Source organism: Brassica napus, chromosome C9 (genome assembly GCF_020379485.1).
Source record: "Brassica napus cultivar Da-Ae chromosome C9, Da-Ae, whole genome shotgun sequence".
Taxonomy (NCBI): domain Eukaryota; kingdom Viridiplantae; phylum Streptophyta; class Magnoliopsida; order Brassicales; family Brassicaceae; genus Brassica; species Brassica napus.
The window spans coordinates 57,573,778-57,586,882 of record NC_063452.1 but is presented as its reverse complement, the minus strand read 5'-3'; the positions used below and the strand labels follow the sequence as shown (position 1 = coordinate 57,586,882).

Sequence of the window (13,105 nt, the reverse complement as noted above, 5' to 3'; positions counted from 1 at the left end):
AATATTATCAGTCGGTTTAAGATGAAAATCTATAACATCAGAGCTTGTTATTCTCAAATGTATATTTGATCTAAAATCCAAGAACTAGTTCAGTAGAAACTAGGGGGTCTCTCTCGAAAATGTGGTTTCCTCAAGTAGCAATGTATGTCCTCACTAAAACAGTAAAACCTGAAATCAACTTCTGAGAAAAACAACTTTAACGAAAAAGCCTTATTACTCCAATCATGTAACTTTCTGTCAACACCCAAAAAGTCTAAAGACGTCCAATATCAATTTGCAAATATTTTTGTTAACACTGTCGTTTTACAAATGGACTATAATAAACCCATGCATGCCTAAGTTATTTGATATTTAGAGAAACGTTTGATCAATTATCCGACTATCTAAAAAGTTTACCTGAAGCTTATGTATTGCGTATATTGTCAACGAGCCTAAGTCAGGAAACTATAGGACAAAACCAAACGATATCCTGAATTTTGATGACGTTACATGATACAAAGTCAAATAGTTCTACAACCAAACGATCCAATATGCGTTCGGCATTAGTCGATCTTCATATTTTTTTAACCAGCGAAGGGATAACATTAACATATATCTAATTAACTTAACTTAGTTCGTTAAATTAAGCAAAAAATATTGCTCTTAAATTGTAATTATTTTGCAAGTGTGTGGTTTTGAGTGGTTGTTGAGTCATCAGCTCCTAAATATATTAGGTTATATAGCCTTTGCCCTAGCCTTTATAAAACGACAAGCCAACCCTGCCTAACACATCTTGCTTTCCTAGTGCAACTATAAGGATCGTTTTTGTGTGGTTTTGTTTTTGTTAATAAAGGTCTTTGGGAATCTATATATAATAATATAAGAGTTAGATTTCTTGTATCAACACGATGTTCTCTAAGTAACTTGATTTAAGTACGTAACATTTGAAAAGAAAATTCAATTGTATATGGTGGACCAATGATTCATTATGTGAACTAAAAGATCAGTGTTCGATTACGACTCATTCAGGTTCAATCACTGTGAATGTTTTAGATGTCAAGAATACTTGGTCAATACTACTAGCTAGTCTCAGAGATTATAATGTATGTTTTTGTTCGGAATCATCGAAAAAGACACTCTAGAAGATTTGAAATGATTTGGTAATGCGCAATAAAGGGGTTATTAATTAGTATATGTGGGATTTACATGTCTAGTGTAATTGTATGGTTGGAATTTCAGTGTGGCATGGTTGTGTTTGAGTATGGCATGGTTGTGTCTAGAGCCCAAACGACAGTTTAGAACATAAATATATACATGGATAAAAAGAGGGATTTTTTAAAATAATTTGGTGGTAATATTCTAATTAAATAATTATTATATTTCCAAAAGAAGGTTAAACTATCCACTTCCAGTCTTTAATTTGATAATTTAGATTTTACTTTCTGTGTGATATTTATAATAGAAAACACCCCAAGTTTTTTATATTTTATCTAGGACCTCAAAAAGTCTACGCATAAACCATAATAATGATGTTATAATGATGTTAATCAGAGAAGAGAAGCAAATCTCAAAGGTCCAAGAGATTATCTTCTTATTTTTCTATAGAAATAGAAGAGCAATTGGTGAGTTATGAAGATATTAGAACCAAATAAATATTATAAGCTTTATAAATTGACTTATCATCACTACTTTATATGTTGGCTAACAAAAGCATTAACTGATTCTAAACTTAAATAATTTTGAAACCCCACAACTAGAAACTACATTTTCTCTCTCTGATGTAAGCACATAACACTGATCCAGAACTTGATTTATCCACAATATACATATTATACCCCAGTCTTCAAATGTCAATCATGGATGAAAATCATGATCCACTAGATGGCCATGGTACTCTCTCATATACTTACATGCACCGGAAACAACTTGCCATTTGGTTGTTAAACTAAATAACTAATCCTAGCATGATCGATGTACCACATCCACATCCTTGTATCATAAACACATCCAAAGTTATGCTTATGTGTGTTGATAAATTATGACACCCTGAATGCATGCGTGTAATGGTTATGTTTGTATCAGTATAAGGAATACTTTCTCTAGTATCAGTCTCATCCATCGAGCCATCAACCGATACAATATCCCAAAGGGACAACCAAATTAGTCATTTTAAACAATCAAAAAATAAAAAAGTATTTGTAGATTTATATGGCGACCTATTATATTTTCTTTTGAAAGATAACTAACTAGCTTCTCAATAATTTTAAGGAAAACAAAAACATGCCAATGGGTCATATAGAAGACATATATAAAGCCACCAATTTGCAAAAAAGTTTGGTCCACTTTTATGGCTTTCTCAGCTGTATAAACACCCCCTTGTCATCCAACCTCCACCATTATCTCACCCTCTTTGAGCTCTAGAGAGAGAAATTGACCATGCAGCCAAATTATGATAGCTCAAGTCTTAACAACATGCAACAGCAAGACTACTTCCACTTAAACCATTACTACAACAACTTAAACCCTTCCAACAACAATCTCAATATTTTCCCATACCCTCAATTTCAAGAACTTAATCTACAATCTCCTGCAAGCAACAACTCTACCACGTCAGATGAAGCAACTGAAGATATATTCGTCATCAACGAGAGAAAGCAAAGACGTATGGTATCTAACAGAGAATCAGCAAGAAGGTCAAGAATGAGAAAGCAAAGACACTTAGATGAGCTTCTCTCGCAGGTTGCTTGGCTTAGAAGCGAGAACCAGCAGCTTTTAGAAAAGCTTAACCAAGCCTCGAATAGCAATGATCTTGTTCTTCAAGAGAACTCGAGTCTTAAAGAGAAAAACTTGGCGCTTCATCAAGTTATCACATCCATGAAGAAGGTTATAGGAGCAGGAGGAAGCAGAAGCATCAATGGCAGATACTCTTCTGCTTCCTTGGATCATGACTTCTCTTCTATTACAGATGGAACTCATCAGCCATCATGAGTTGTTTATTATGATCCAACTTTTTAAATTCTGCCTCTAGTCGATATCTGTTTTCTTTGTTTGGTATCCGTCAAATTACGGCCCATATATATCTTTTGAGCCGTAAGCAAAAGCGGATTTTTATGTATCTTTTCTCTGGGCCAGACTTAGGTCTAGCACCGTTTCCAACACTATTTTTCTACGGTTTAACTACGTACCAAAGTATATTTTTAACATTTTTAGTATGAAGCCATAAAAAAGCAAAATTCATACAACTTTTTTTTTTATAAAAACAGAAATAAACCAAAATAAAATTACCAATAAATGACATAATAAGCTCAAAAGAGCATATAGATATAATTCGCCAAAGATTGAGATAATACTAATCAATAAACTAAATTTCACGAGTTCTCGAGCCATTAAAACATTACTGAAAAACATCTTCAGTGAGTAGTTGTTACAGACAGGGGTGGCTATAACCGGTTACGTATGACTGTGGTTTGTGTTCTCTGGTAACAGTAGTTGCGATTCTCATGTCCACTTGATTTTCCTCAGCAATGTATATTCCAACAACCAATATTGGATCTGAATGAGTAGTACCTTATTGCTTCCACTCTATTTTGCAAGTGAGTGTAATGCGCCAGGTACAAGATAACATCTCGAGCATGAACGAATGAGCAGGGGTTCCTAAAGTGTATTGAAAAAGACATTTGCTTTAGGCTCCCAAATAATATTACTTTTTTTAGGGTCCCAAAATTTAAAATAATTTCTAATCTAGTTGTTGAACTTATTTTCTAAAAAACAATTTCCACAAGAATCGATTAACTCACTTTCTTAATCCATGTATTTTTTTCTTATATGACATAATATAGCATATTTATATAATAAACTTATTCTTGTAAGTGTTAAATTTGTGTTTTTGGCGAATGTGATATATCGTATAAAAAAAATTATTTTCATTATAGTTTTTTTTTTAATTGAATGTTAAATTGAATTCAAAAGAAAAATACTTTGTTACATCATGTGTTACCTATTTTAGAGTTTCTTCTATCTTCTCCAAACTTTAACTACTACAATTTTATAATAATATGAAAACTCCAAAAACTCTATCTTGTACTAAACCATAAGGCCATTCCTCCTTCATACTCCATATCTCCTTTCTGCCTAATTATAGTGAATCTATTCCTCATCTCCTTGTCAATTCTTTTAATTAGAAGCATGCTTGGTGCTGGATCTTCTCCGTGCCTTCTTCTGTTTCTTTCTCTCCATATGGCGTGGACTGCTGATTGAAACACATGTCTTGTTATAAAGAGAGCAAGCTTGCTCCAGCTTGAAGCTTGTGATGTGAGTTTGAGAATGTTCTCCCATTCCATCGTATATAGATCACCCATCACACCTCTTGCAAGCGTTTCCCAAATCTGTAAAGAGTATGGACACTCAAAAAACAAATGCTTCCTTGTCTCCAAAGGTTCTTGACAAAACCCACAAGAAACATCAGCATTTTGGTTCCAACTTCTAACCCTTTCTCTAGTAGACAGCTTCTCATGGATTGCATATAAGTTTATTTTTATTTTCATTATAGTTGTATATAAGTTTATTTTTAAAACTTGCCTTAGGTCCCTAAAACCCTTCGCACGGCACTGCGAATGAGGCTTCAAAGATGGCACGATCTCTTGAAACTGCTTGGTTATTTTTTTATCCACAATACCGGCTCGAAAAGAATTCAATTTTTGAAGATCCGTCTCGAAAATATCAATTTTCACCAAACCTATGATAGCCTAATAGTGACCACTGACTTATTAAACATAAATAAAAAACAATCTACCATCGATCGAGGAAACCGACAAAATCGACAAACCGGTCTCTCTACAAGAAACCAGTAATTAAAGATATAACTGTCTGATCCATCAGGAGCCAGCAACTCTCAAAATGTACCAAAGTTTGAAAACATGTTTGATGTTGCCACTTTAGGACTTCTTGATGATCCGCGGCTTTTTTTTTTGTCAAACCACTTGCATTAAATCAAATCGAACCAGTTCAAACAACATTTAACAATCTAGAAAGGCTTGATTTAGCTAGAGTATCAGCCTGAGAGTTTTCTACACGAGGAATAAAAACAACCGACAACGGACAGAAGAGAGTGGCAAGGCTTTTGACATCCTGGAGGACACCTGCAATCTCATTCAAATCCACCCCTGCATCAAGGATCGAAATAAGGACCTGGGAGTCCGAGAACACTTGGAGGCTTTGAAGATTTAACTCTTGCGCCTTCTTTAGAGCTTCACGCAAAGCCAACGCTTCCGCCATCAAAGCAGAGCACACGTGTGAGCGATTTGAGGAGCCCCTGCAGAGCACTTCCCCTGCTGCAGTCTTGATGATCCAGCCCATTCCTCCTGCTTTTGAGGTTTCCTGCCAAGCACCATCGATCCAACAAGAAGGGACTGAGGGGAGACGTTTGCTTAATGGCGCTTTCTGCCCTTCTTCTTACTTTTCTTGGCATTAGCCCCCTCCTATTCCCTTGCATCTGTCACCGCCTTGGAGATAACATCTTCAACTTGGAAACATTTGTTTTCAAAGATCAATTTATTTCTTGCAATCCAGAGATTCCACAAGAGCCATGTCGTGAGCAGGGAGGCCGTTACTCCTGCAGGAGGGAGGGAACCTTTCGAAACATTTGTTGACAGCCAATCTCTAAACGTTTCAGCTTCAGACACTCTGTCAACAGGTGTTACGAGGGGGGCTTTGGCCCAGACTTCTACCGCAAAAGGGCAATCAAAGAAGAGATGGGTGATGGTTTCCAGCTCTCCACACCTTTTGCAAGTCAACTCAGAATGGATTCCTCTGGTGGCGAGGAGTGCTCCCACCGGCAATGCATTGTTTAAATGATCTGCGGCTTTATTAATGGGTTTTAAAGAGCTTCGTATATACATTGGCTTAGTAGGCCCATTAAAGTTAGGCTTCTCTCACTCGCAAAGTCACAATAATGCTTCTGGTAATTCTCAACCCTATCAGTCATCACAACAAATATGCCAAGTTGATGATCTTTCCATGGACAACTCGATTGTAAATAGAATTACAGTAGGCGTACTTGAGTTGTTAAACTTATTAGATTGGAATTTTTTTCTGTAACTCGTCTCCTAACCAGTAGTTACTTGAAAGTTGAAACTGCTGGTACTTATCTTTGGGATATGTTACTTGTCCATAAAGGCTGGATGATATACTAGGATGTATTTTTCGTATTTCTTGACATCTTGTTGGAATCTTTTTGCTATTTTACTGATTTTCTGATACAAGTGCTACAATACAAAGTAGGTTTACCATGGTAACTGAGATCTAGGCTTATATGTTCCTCAGAATAGTTACTGAGGAACTCCTCTTACATGTACACGTAAGTTATTTTCCCCTGGATTATGTGGAGGAAATCAAGATAAGATTATGATAAAGGTACACTATCAATTATCTATGTTAGCATTTTTTTTTCTTGTTCTAGCAAAAAGAGTGAGAATCTAAGAGGGTCAAGGGACCATGTAAAAAGCTTGTGATTGTAAGTTTGGGAGCTGGTTTTTAATTTCCATGGCTGTGACTCACTGGCTGTGAGAAACGATCTGAAATATCTTTAGATATTTTTAAAAAAGTGCAAAGTGCAGCAAGCTTTTCTTTCACTTTATGCACTTTTTTTCACTTGGTTGTTATATCTTCTTAAAGTTCTCGAAGAAGAGAACAAATATGGTGATTGATTGGTTCTATAACTAGACGCTAGGAATATGACTATGTCAAGTAACAATTCATGTGATGCGTAGCTTAGTAGACCTTTGGCTGAAAACATATATATGCATGCGTAGAGCCGAATCTTTCGATTGTACGTAATGTTTGGTACATGAAAGACTTCACCAGCTTAATCATGGAATTGTAAATGAACCGTAGACGCGTAGCTCTATGGCATATTCCAGATGGCAAAAAGGGCATCATTTAGTAACAATGTCACTTCTCTTTATTATCTTTTTGTTGTCCACTTGTCATTCTTTTTATCAGCATATACATTGGTAAAGTGAGCAAGCATATATTGCTCTTTATTATCTCTAATGTTTATGCGGATGGCCCATACATACACATAGGCATTAAATCATTCACAATCAGCATTGTTCACGTTGGTTTATGGACTTGTGTTTAACTAATTGTGGAGTAGACAGCTTGTGTTTAACTAATGCAAAGGAACAAGTATACTACTATTAGCAATAGCTAGCACCAAAACTACACACCCTTGTACATAGCAGCATAAGTAATCATTCTTGAAACCAGGAATTGCACCAAACCTTACATAATCTTAAACTGGACATTTATTTACAGCTTAGCAATCTAGTAATCTTTATTTTTGGCCATAGAATGAAGGAACAATGCCATATCCTGTGTCGCAGTACATTAGCATTGTGTTGTACTCTTGGTCCTCTACTTCGGTTTCACTCATCTTTGCAAACCGTCCATTTATCCTCGGTCTTCTCTCTGCATATGCCTTCCTTGAAGCATACCTTATTGTCTTCTCAAACTTTCTTCTCTTCTTCTTCTCTCTGTATCTCAGGACTCTAGCTTCTCTGTCCATTGGACTGAGAATCTGAATTAGAGGTTCAGGTAGTTGTGCTGTCTTCCCTTTGTGCGTTTTTGGATGTGAAACTGTTGTGTCAGGTGCTGTCTGCTCCGGCACAAAGTCAGTTTCCATTGATGGATTGTATGCCTAATTACAGAAAAAAACCAAGACAATTCTCAATCCCCTTGGTAAGAGAGGACTAAAGAGATGCAAATTTTTTTTTAATTATTATAAACGTCTGGTACTTACAGATTAATTCTTGGTAGCTAATATGTGATTTGTGTGTATGATGAAAAAGAAGCAAATATTCAAAAGCCTTACGTTATGGTTAATGGAACCGTTGTTGTTGTATTGGCTTCCTGAGGAGCCATATGTGATATTCTGTTGCTTGTTCCGCAAGTTTCCTCTTGTTTCTTCAAGTTGGAGCGGAACAACTCTATCTCCACTGTAGTTTTTCTCTGGTACGATGCAGTCTTGTTTATGTCGAGGTTGATTGTATTGACTGGTGAACTTGTAGTCCATACTGGAGTTGTAATCAGCAAGGTCTAGGTAGTCATCACTAAACAACAACTCATTGTTCTGGTTGTTGTTGTTGTTGTGATAGTCACTGTTTTTAGGGAACAACCATGAAGCCGTCTCTTTGGCATCCTCTTGAACTAACACCACTCTCTTCTCTGGCTCGGTCACTGTTGTGTGGTTAGCGGTGGCCAAGGAGCTGCAAGAGTTTCCAATTATCGGCACAACTGGAACTCGCTGATGGCGTCTAGCAAGAGGGTTTGCGGAGTGAACCTCTAAATCACAGGCTGTGCATAGAGACACATCATCTGCCTCACACATAAAAGCAGCAGGGGCACGCTCACATGACTCGCAGACCCGGACACGTTTATGGCGGGAAGCAACGCGATTGGCAGAGTGGACTTGAGCATCGCAGCTATTGCATAAGTAGGCAGAGTCAGCATGGCAGTACACGGTGCAGATGGTTGACCCGCATGTGTCACAGGCTCGTGCCCCTCTGTTGTTCTCTCTATTACAAATGTTGTTACTCTCTTGTTTGAACATATTTTGCTCACTGATGTAGTTAGTTTGGTGGTGGGTGAGATTGCGTCTGAGAGAAGGGGCTAATAAAGCTTTATCTTGTTGTGAGGGAATCCGAATCCTCAGTTGCTTACACGTGGCAAAGAGCTATAATTTGGGAACTGTTCACACATTTCTTATTATAGATTTTCAGCTACTTGCCACTGAGAGATGCTCAAGAGGATAAAAACACCATGTGGTGTTACTATATTCGTCACCTTTTACTATTTTCACTTGGATTTATTTATAGTAAAGCTAGGTAGGTACTCTATCTATGTGGCTCCAGGAAAAGTTTACATAGTTGAATATTCTTCTTGAACCGTGTGATAACTGTCTATGAAGCACCGGGACGGCAGTTTGGTTCACGTACCCGTACCCGTACCGGAAACGTTTCCGGGACGGAAACACCATAGAAAAAGCACGGGGACACTTCGGGGATGTAGTAGTTCATTTATGGAATATTTGAAATGAATTTTCTTCAATATTATTTGTATCTTAAGCTAATTCATTTACCTTTTTCCAAAAAATAAAAGTAAGTAAAATTTTAACTGTATTTTTAACTTTCAATCTTGTTTCTAAGTTTATGAACTTTTATTAAATAAACCAAATTTTGATTATAAAAAAGGTTTAATTATTGTTTTAATAATTATTATTTCAAATAATATATTGAATTATTTTTTATGTTAAGATTTTGGTGTAATCTTTTCTTATTTTGTCCATTATGGATAGCATATATATATTTTTAACATATATATATTTGTTGTACCCGTAGCCATAATTTTTTAGTTTTTCCGTTTCCCGTCCCCGCTTCCGTACCCGTATCTGTCCCCGTATCCGTCCCGGTGCAACATAGATAACTGTCCAGGTATATCTCCGAGTAAGGTTTCATGTCTCATAGGCATCACCAACTGTTGCCTGGGCCACAAGTTGTAGGGAAATTAGGAGTCCAAAGGAGCAAGGTTAGTGTTAGTATATCACATGTTTATATTTAATGTAGAAATTTTGAACTTAAATCACCTTCATGGCCTTCATGGTAATAAATAATGACTAATGGGTGTGTCAAATGTCTCCGTAACAATTTGACAACTAGATTTCGACTCGCGCGGATTTTTGTTTTCATTTATTTTATATAATTATTTTGTTTTCAATTCTAAATTGGTATATATTATAATATATATGTGTCTATCAATTTTTAAAGCATAATAAGTTTACGGTATATTTTCTTCATTGAATAGATTGTTTCAAACTTTCACATGTATTTGTATTTTCTTCTATATATATATTTTCGGATTATTATTTCATTATTAAAATCGTAACTATATATATAAAGATTATTAAAATATTGGTTTATTGTCATATTCAAAGATATTGTAATATTTCACAAATTTAGAAAGTTTTTAAAAAATTAAACATTTGGTTTTTGTTTAATTTTTAAAATAAACTATATAGTTTAAATTTTTTTTTCATTGGTTTAAGGTAGTAAAAATTAATCATTGTTAGATAATATGATTTTTGTTATTTTAAAAAAATCTTTATAACTTTAAAAGCTAACATCGGCAAATATTTAAATATTTAACATATGGAGATATAATATTACAATATTAAATTATATATATTTAATTTATACTATCTATAAATCTAGTTTAAATTCAATTATTGATAGCCCAATAAAAATTTCTGGTAGGTCCAAAATTTAAATGATAAGATTAGAGATTAAATGCAACATAACTATTTAGGAATAGATCCATTTTTTTAAAATCATACATGAATCAATGTCATAACTTCTGTTTTAATATATACTAGACCCTGATCTGCGGGCCAGCGCGGATATGAATTTTCAGTTTTTAATTATTTATTTTATTAAATGATGTATTTGTAATATTCGTTCATATTATATTCATTAAGTAAATATTTTTTTTTGCATCTTAAACTATCTATTTTTTTACGAATGTGTGATATCATATAAAAAATATAAAAAAATGAGTATAGAGTTAATTAGATAATTTTAAAAACAAAAATTTTTCTTTCGTGTGCGATATCATATAAATAATGATCCGCCCAGTTAACAAAAATCATGATTATTTTATGTGTAATTTTTTTTATTTTGACCATTTTCTTAAAACTATATTAAATTTTATATATTTTAATTAGAATATTTTTAATATCTTTACCTTTTTATTTGAAATGCAACTCAATATTTTTTTAACAATTATAACAAAATATTTAAAAAATATTTTTAGAATTTGTTTGAAAAATATGAAAATTACATTTTAAATTAAAATTATCCTAAAATATGATAAGTTTTGATGTAAACGAAAACTCAAATTATGTCAAAAATAATGATATTCAATGATAATAACAATTTTAATTGATTATTTTTTAAAAATACATTTACAAAAATATTGTTTGAAAGAAAATTTATTTATCTTTCATATGTAAAATGAAAATATTATAATTAAATAATAAAAAATATAAATAAAAACCATAAATTTAGCAAATGACAACTGAGTTATATTATGCTAAAAAACATTTTCTAACAATTTATCAAATGACAAATGAGTTATGAGCAAATAATACCATATAATTTTTAAAAACATAGTCATTCTTAAATATTTTTTGAATAAATAATTATTTTTAAATTTAATCAACTGAAAATAATATCCGTACAATTGTGTGAGTCAAATTCTAGTTTTATTGATGCATATTATATATTAGTGCTGCATGTTTTAGGTAACATTTTAATGATGCACGTTTTTAAAAATCTCAATTATTAAAATTATTGCACGTAAGGATAACTCATGAGTTTTTTTGGTTGATTAAATGACTTTATGTCCAAATTTATTTAAGGATATTTCATTAAGGTAACTGAAAAAGACAAACAATAAAATATGAAGTTTAAATTCATTTAAGCATATTTCATTAATGTAACTGAAAAGACAAGTAATAAATTAGACAGTTTTATTCGTTTTATGATATTTAATAAATGCAACTAAAAAAAGACAAGCAAAAAAAAAGGAGTTTAATTAACGAAGTAAGAACATTTTCAAATGGGTACTTCTCTTTTAATAATATAGAAGATATGATGAATATATTGTTTTCTGCAGCTGTATATATGTTTCCATATTAGCTTAATTTTATACTGTTATGTCTCAGGCCAGAGATGGGAAGTTTCATGACTTGTCTTTATAGGATCACAGAGAAAAGTAGCGTTTTGAGCTATGCTCTCGTTTACTCCATAGGATCAGTAGATGCATATTTAAAAGCACCTTTGTTTACTATTTCTTGGTTAGCAGCTGCAAACTATCTGATGACAGTTCGTGTACGGTATATCCATCATCTTGGGTTTGCTTTTGTACTAGTAACCACCAGTGCTTTGAGCTGCCTTGTTGGTGATATGTTAATAATGTTTACTAAGTGGAAAGCTACAGTATATGAATATGATACTCTCTAGAGTTTGAGGACACTTTTGGGTTCAGTGGATGTACTAATGATACTCATTTATGTGGTCCAAAGGTTAGAAAACCCTAGTGGCCAAATTCATGTGGCTTCCTTCACTCTATGAGTCTACAGCTGAAAAGTGAGCTTGCTTGTATAAAAAGGCTGGTCCTAGTATACACTTTTTCGCATCTCTTCCTCTTTCATTTATTTACACTATTTTTTTCTAGTAAGGGACGACTTTAAACTCTCAAAATGTTCTTGTTATTTACTGGTTTTTTGATGAATGTAACGGAGAAATCTTATGAAGGAGAAGAATTCTAGGTTCATTACATTAATGATATGAAAAAGTGGGGATTTTATAGTGGTTCTAGCTCATGAAGAGAGTTTGTGTATTGGCCCTTTATCACTTGTAGTTCAAGAAATATAGTTTTGCTTATTATTTCTCTTTGCCTATCTGTGGTTTGGAACTTCATTCACAAGTGTAGAGCTCCACCTTACATGGAAGTTGCATTGGAATTATGTGAAGAAAATTCAATTTTATGCCAATTAGACTCAGTTTTAGAGATATTAAGGGGAAAAAACTATGTCACTTATTTGTTTCATTATTTTTTTTCAGCTTTCAGATTTAAATAGAAAACCTTCTTTTCTTGAAAAGACTGATAAGAGAACCTAGAATCTTAGAGTCCAGGGACCACCATACAAAGCTTGCAATTGTAAGCTATGTAGGATTCTCCACTTTATATGGCTGTAAGAAAACTATCTGAGGAAAAGTGCAAAAGTGCAGAGACCTTTGGCAAAAGGTAATCACTTTTATGCACTTTCACGTGTTTCGAATCCATCACTAAATATTAGCATTCAAGTGGGTCTTACATTTGCTAGTATACTTAAACTAATTGTTATTGCATCTTCATTTTCCTGAAAAGAAATCTAGAGAAACTAAATGTTAACATTCAATTGGCTCTTTACACTCGTTAGGATTTAGCCTAAAATTTATTGCATATCTTTAAATTTCCTGGAAAGATATCTAGATCAACTCTCTACTAGCTTCCTTGTTGATAATGATAA

The 13,105-nt window shown here is 33.7% G+C and overlaps 2 protein-coding genes across 2 annotated transcripts; one reads left to right on the top strand and one right to left on the bottom strand.

Annotated features, from left to right (window-relative positions):
* The first annotated feature begins 2,181 nt into the window (after positions 1-2,181).
* On the top strand, positions 2,182-3,128 carry LOC125593108 (basic leucine zipper 43-like). The gene has a single exon (XM_048769144.1). It carries the CDS (start codon positions 2,416-2,418, stop codon positions 2,965-2,967), a length of 552 nt encoding a protein of 183 aa, XP_048625101.1. The 5' UTR covers positions 2,182-2,415; the 3' UTR covers positions 2,968-3,128.
* Positions 3,129-7,151: 4,023 nt separating this feature from the next.
* Positions 7,152-8,562, bottom strand: LOC125593107 (zinc finger protein CONSTANS-like; the record flags this gene model as incomplete). Its single annotated transcript, XM_048769143.1, is given in 2 exon segments — positions 7,152-7,675; positions 7,850-8,562. Coding segments are annotated over 2 exon segments (1,076 nt in total), but the record flags the coding sequence as incomplete, so codon positions are not given.
* Positions 8,563-13,105: the final 4,543 nt, after the last annotated feature.

What these genes read in the sequence shown, in the direction of transcription:
- LOC125593108 (XM_048769144.1), top strand. Translation starts at nt 2,416, where the DNA reads ATGCAGCCAAATTATGATAGCTCAAGTCTTAACAACATGCAACAGCAA.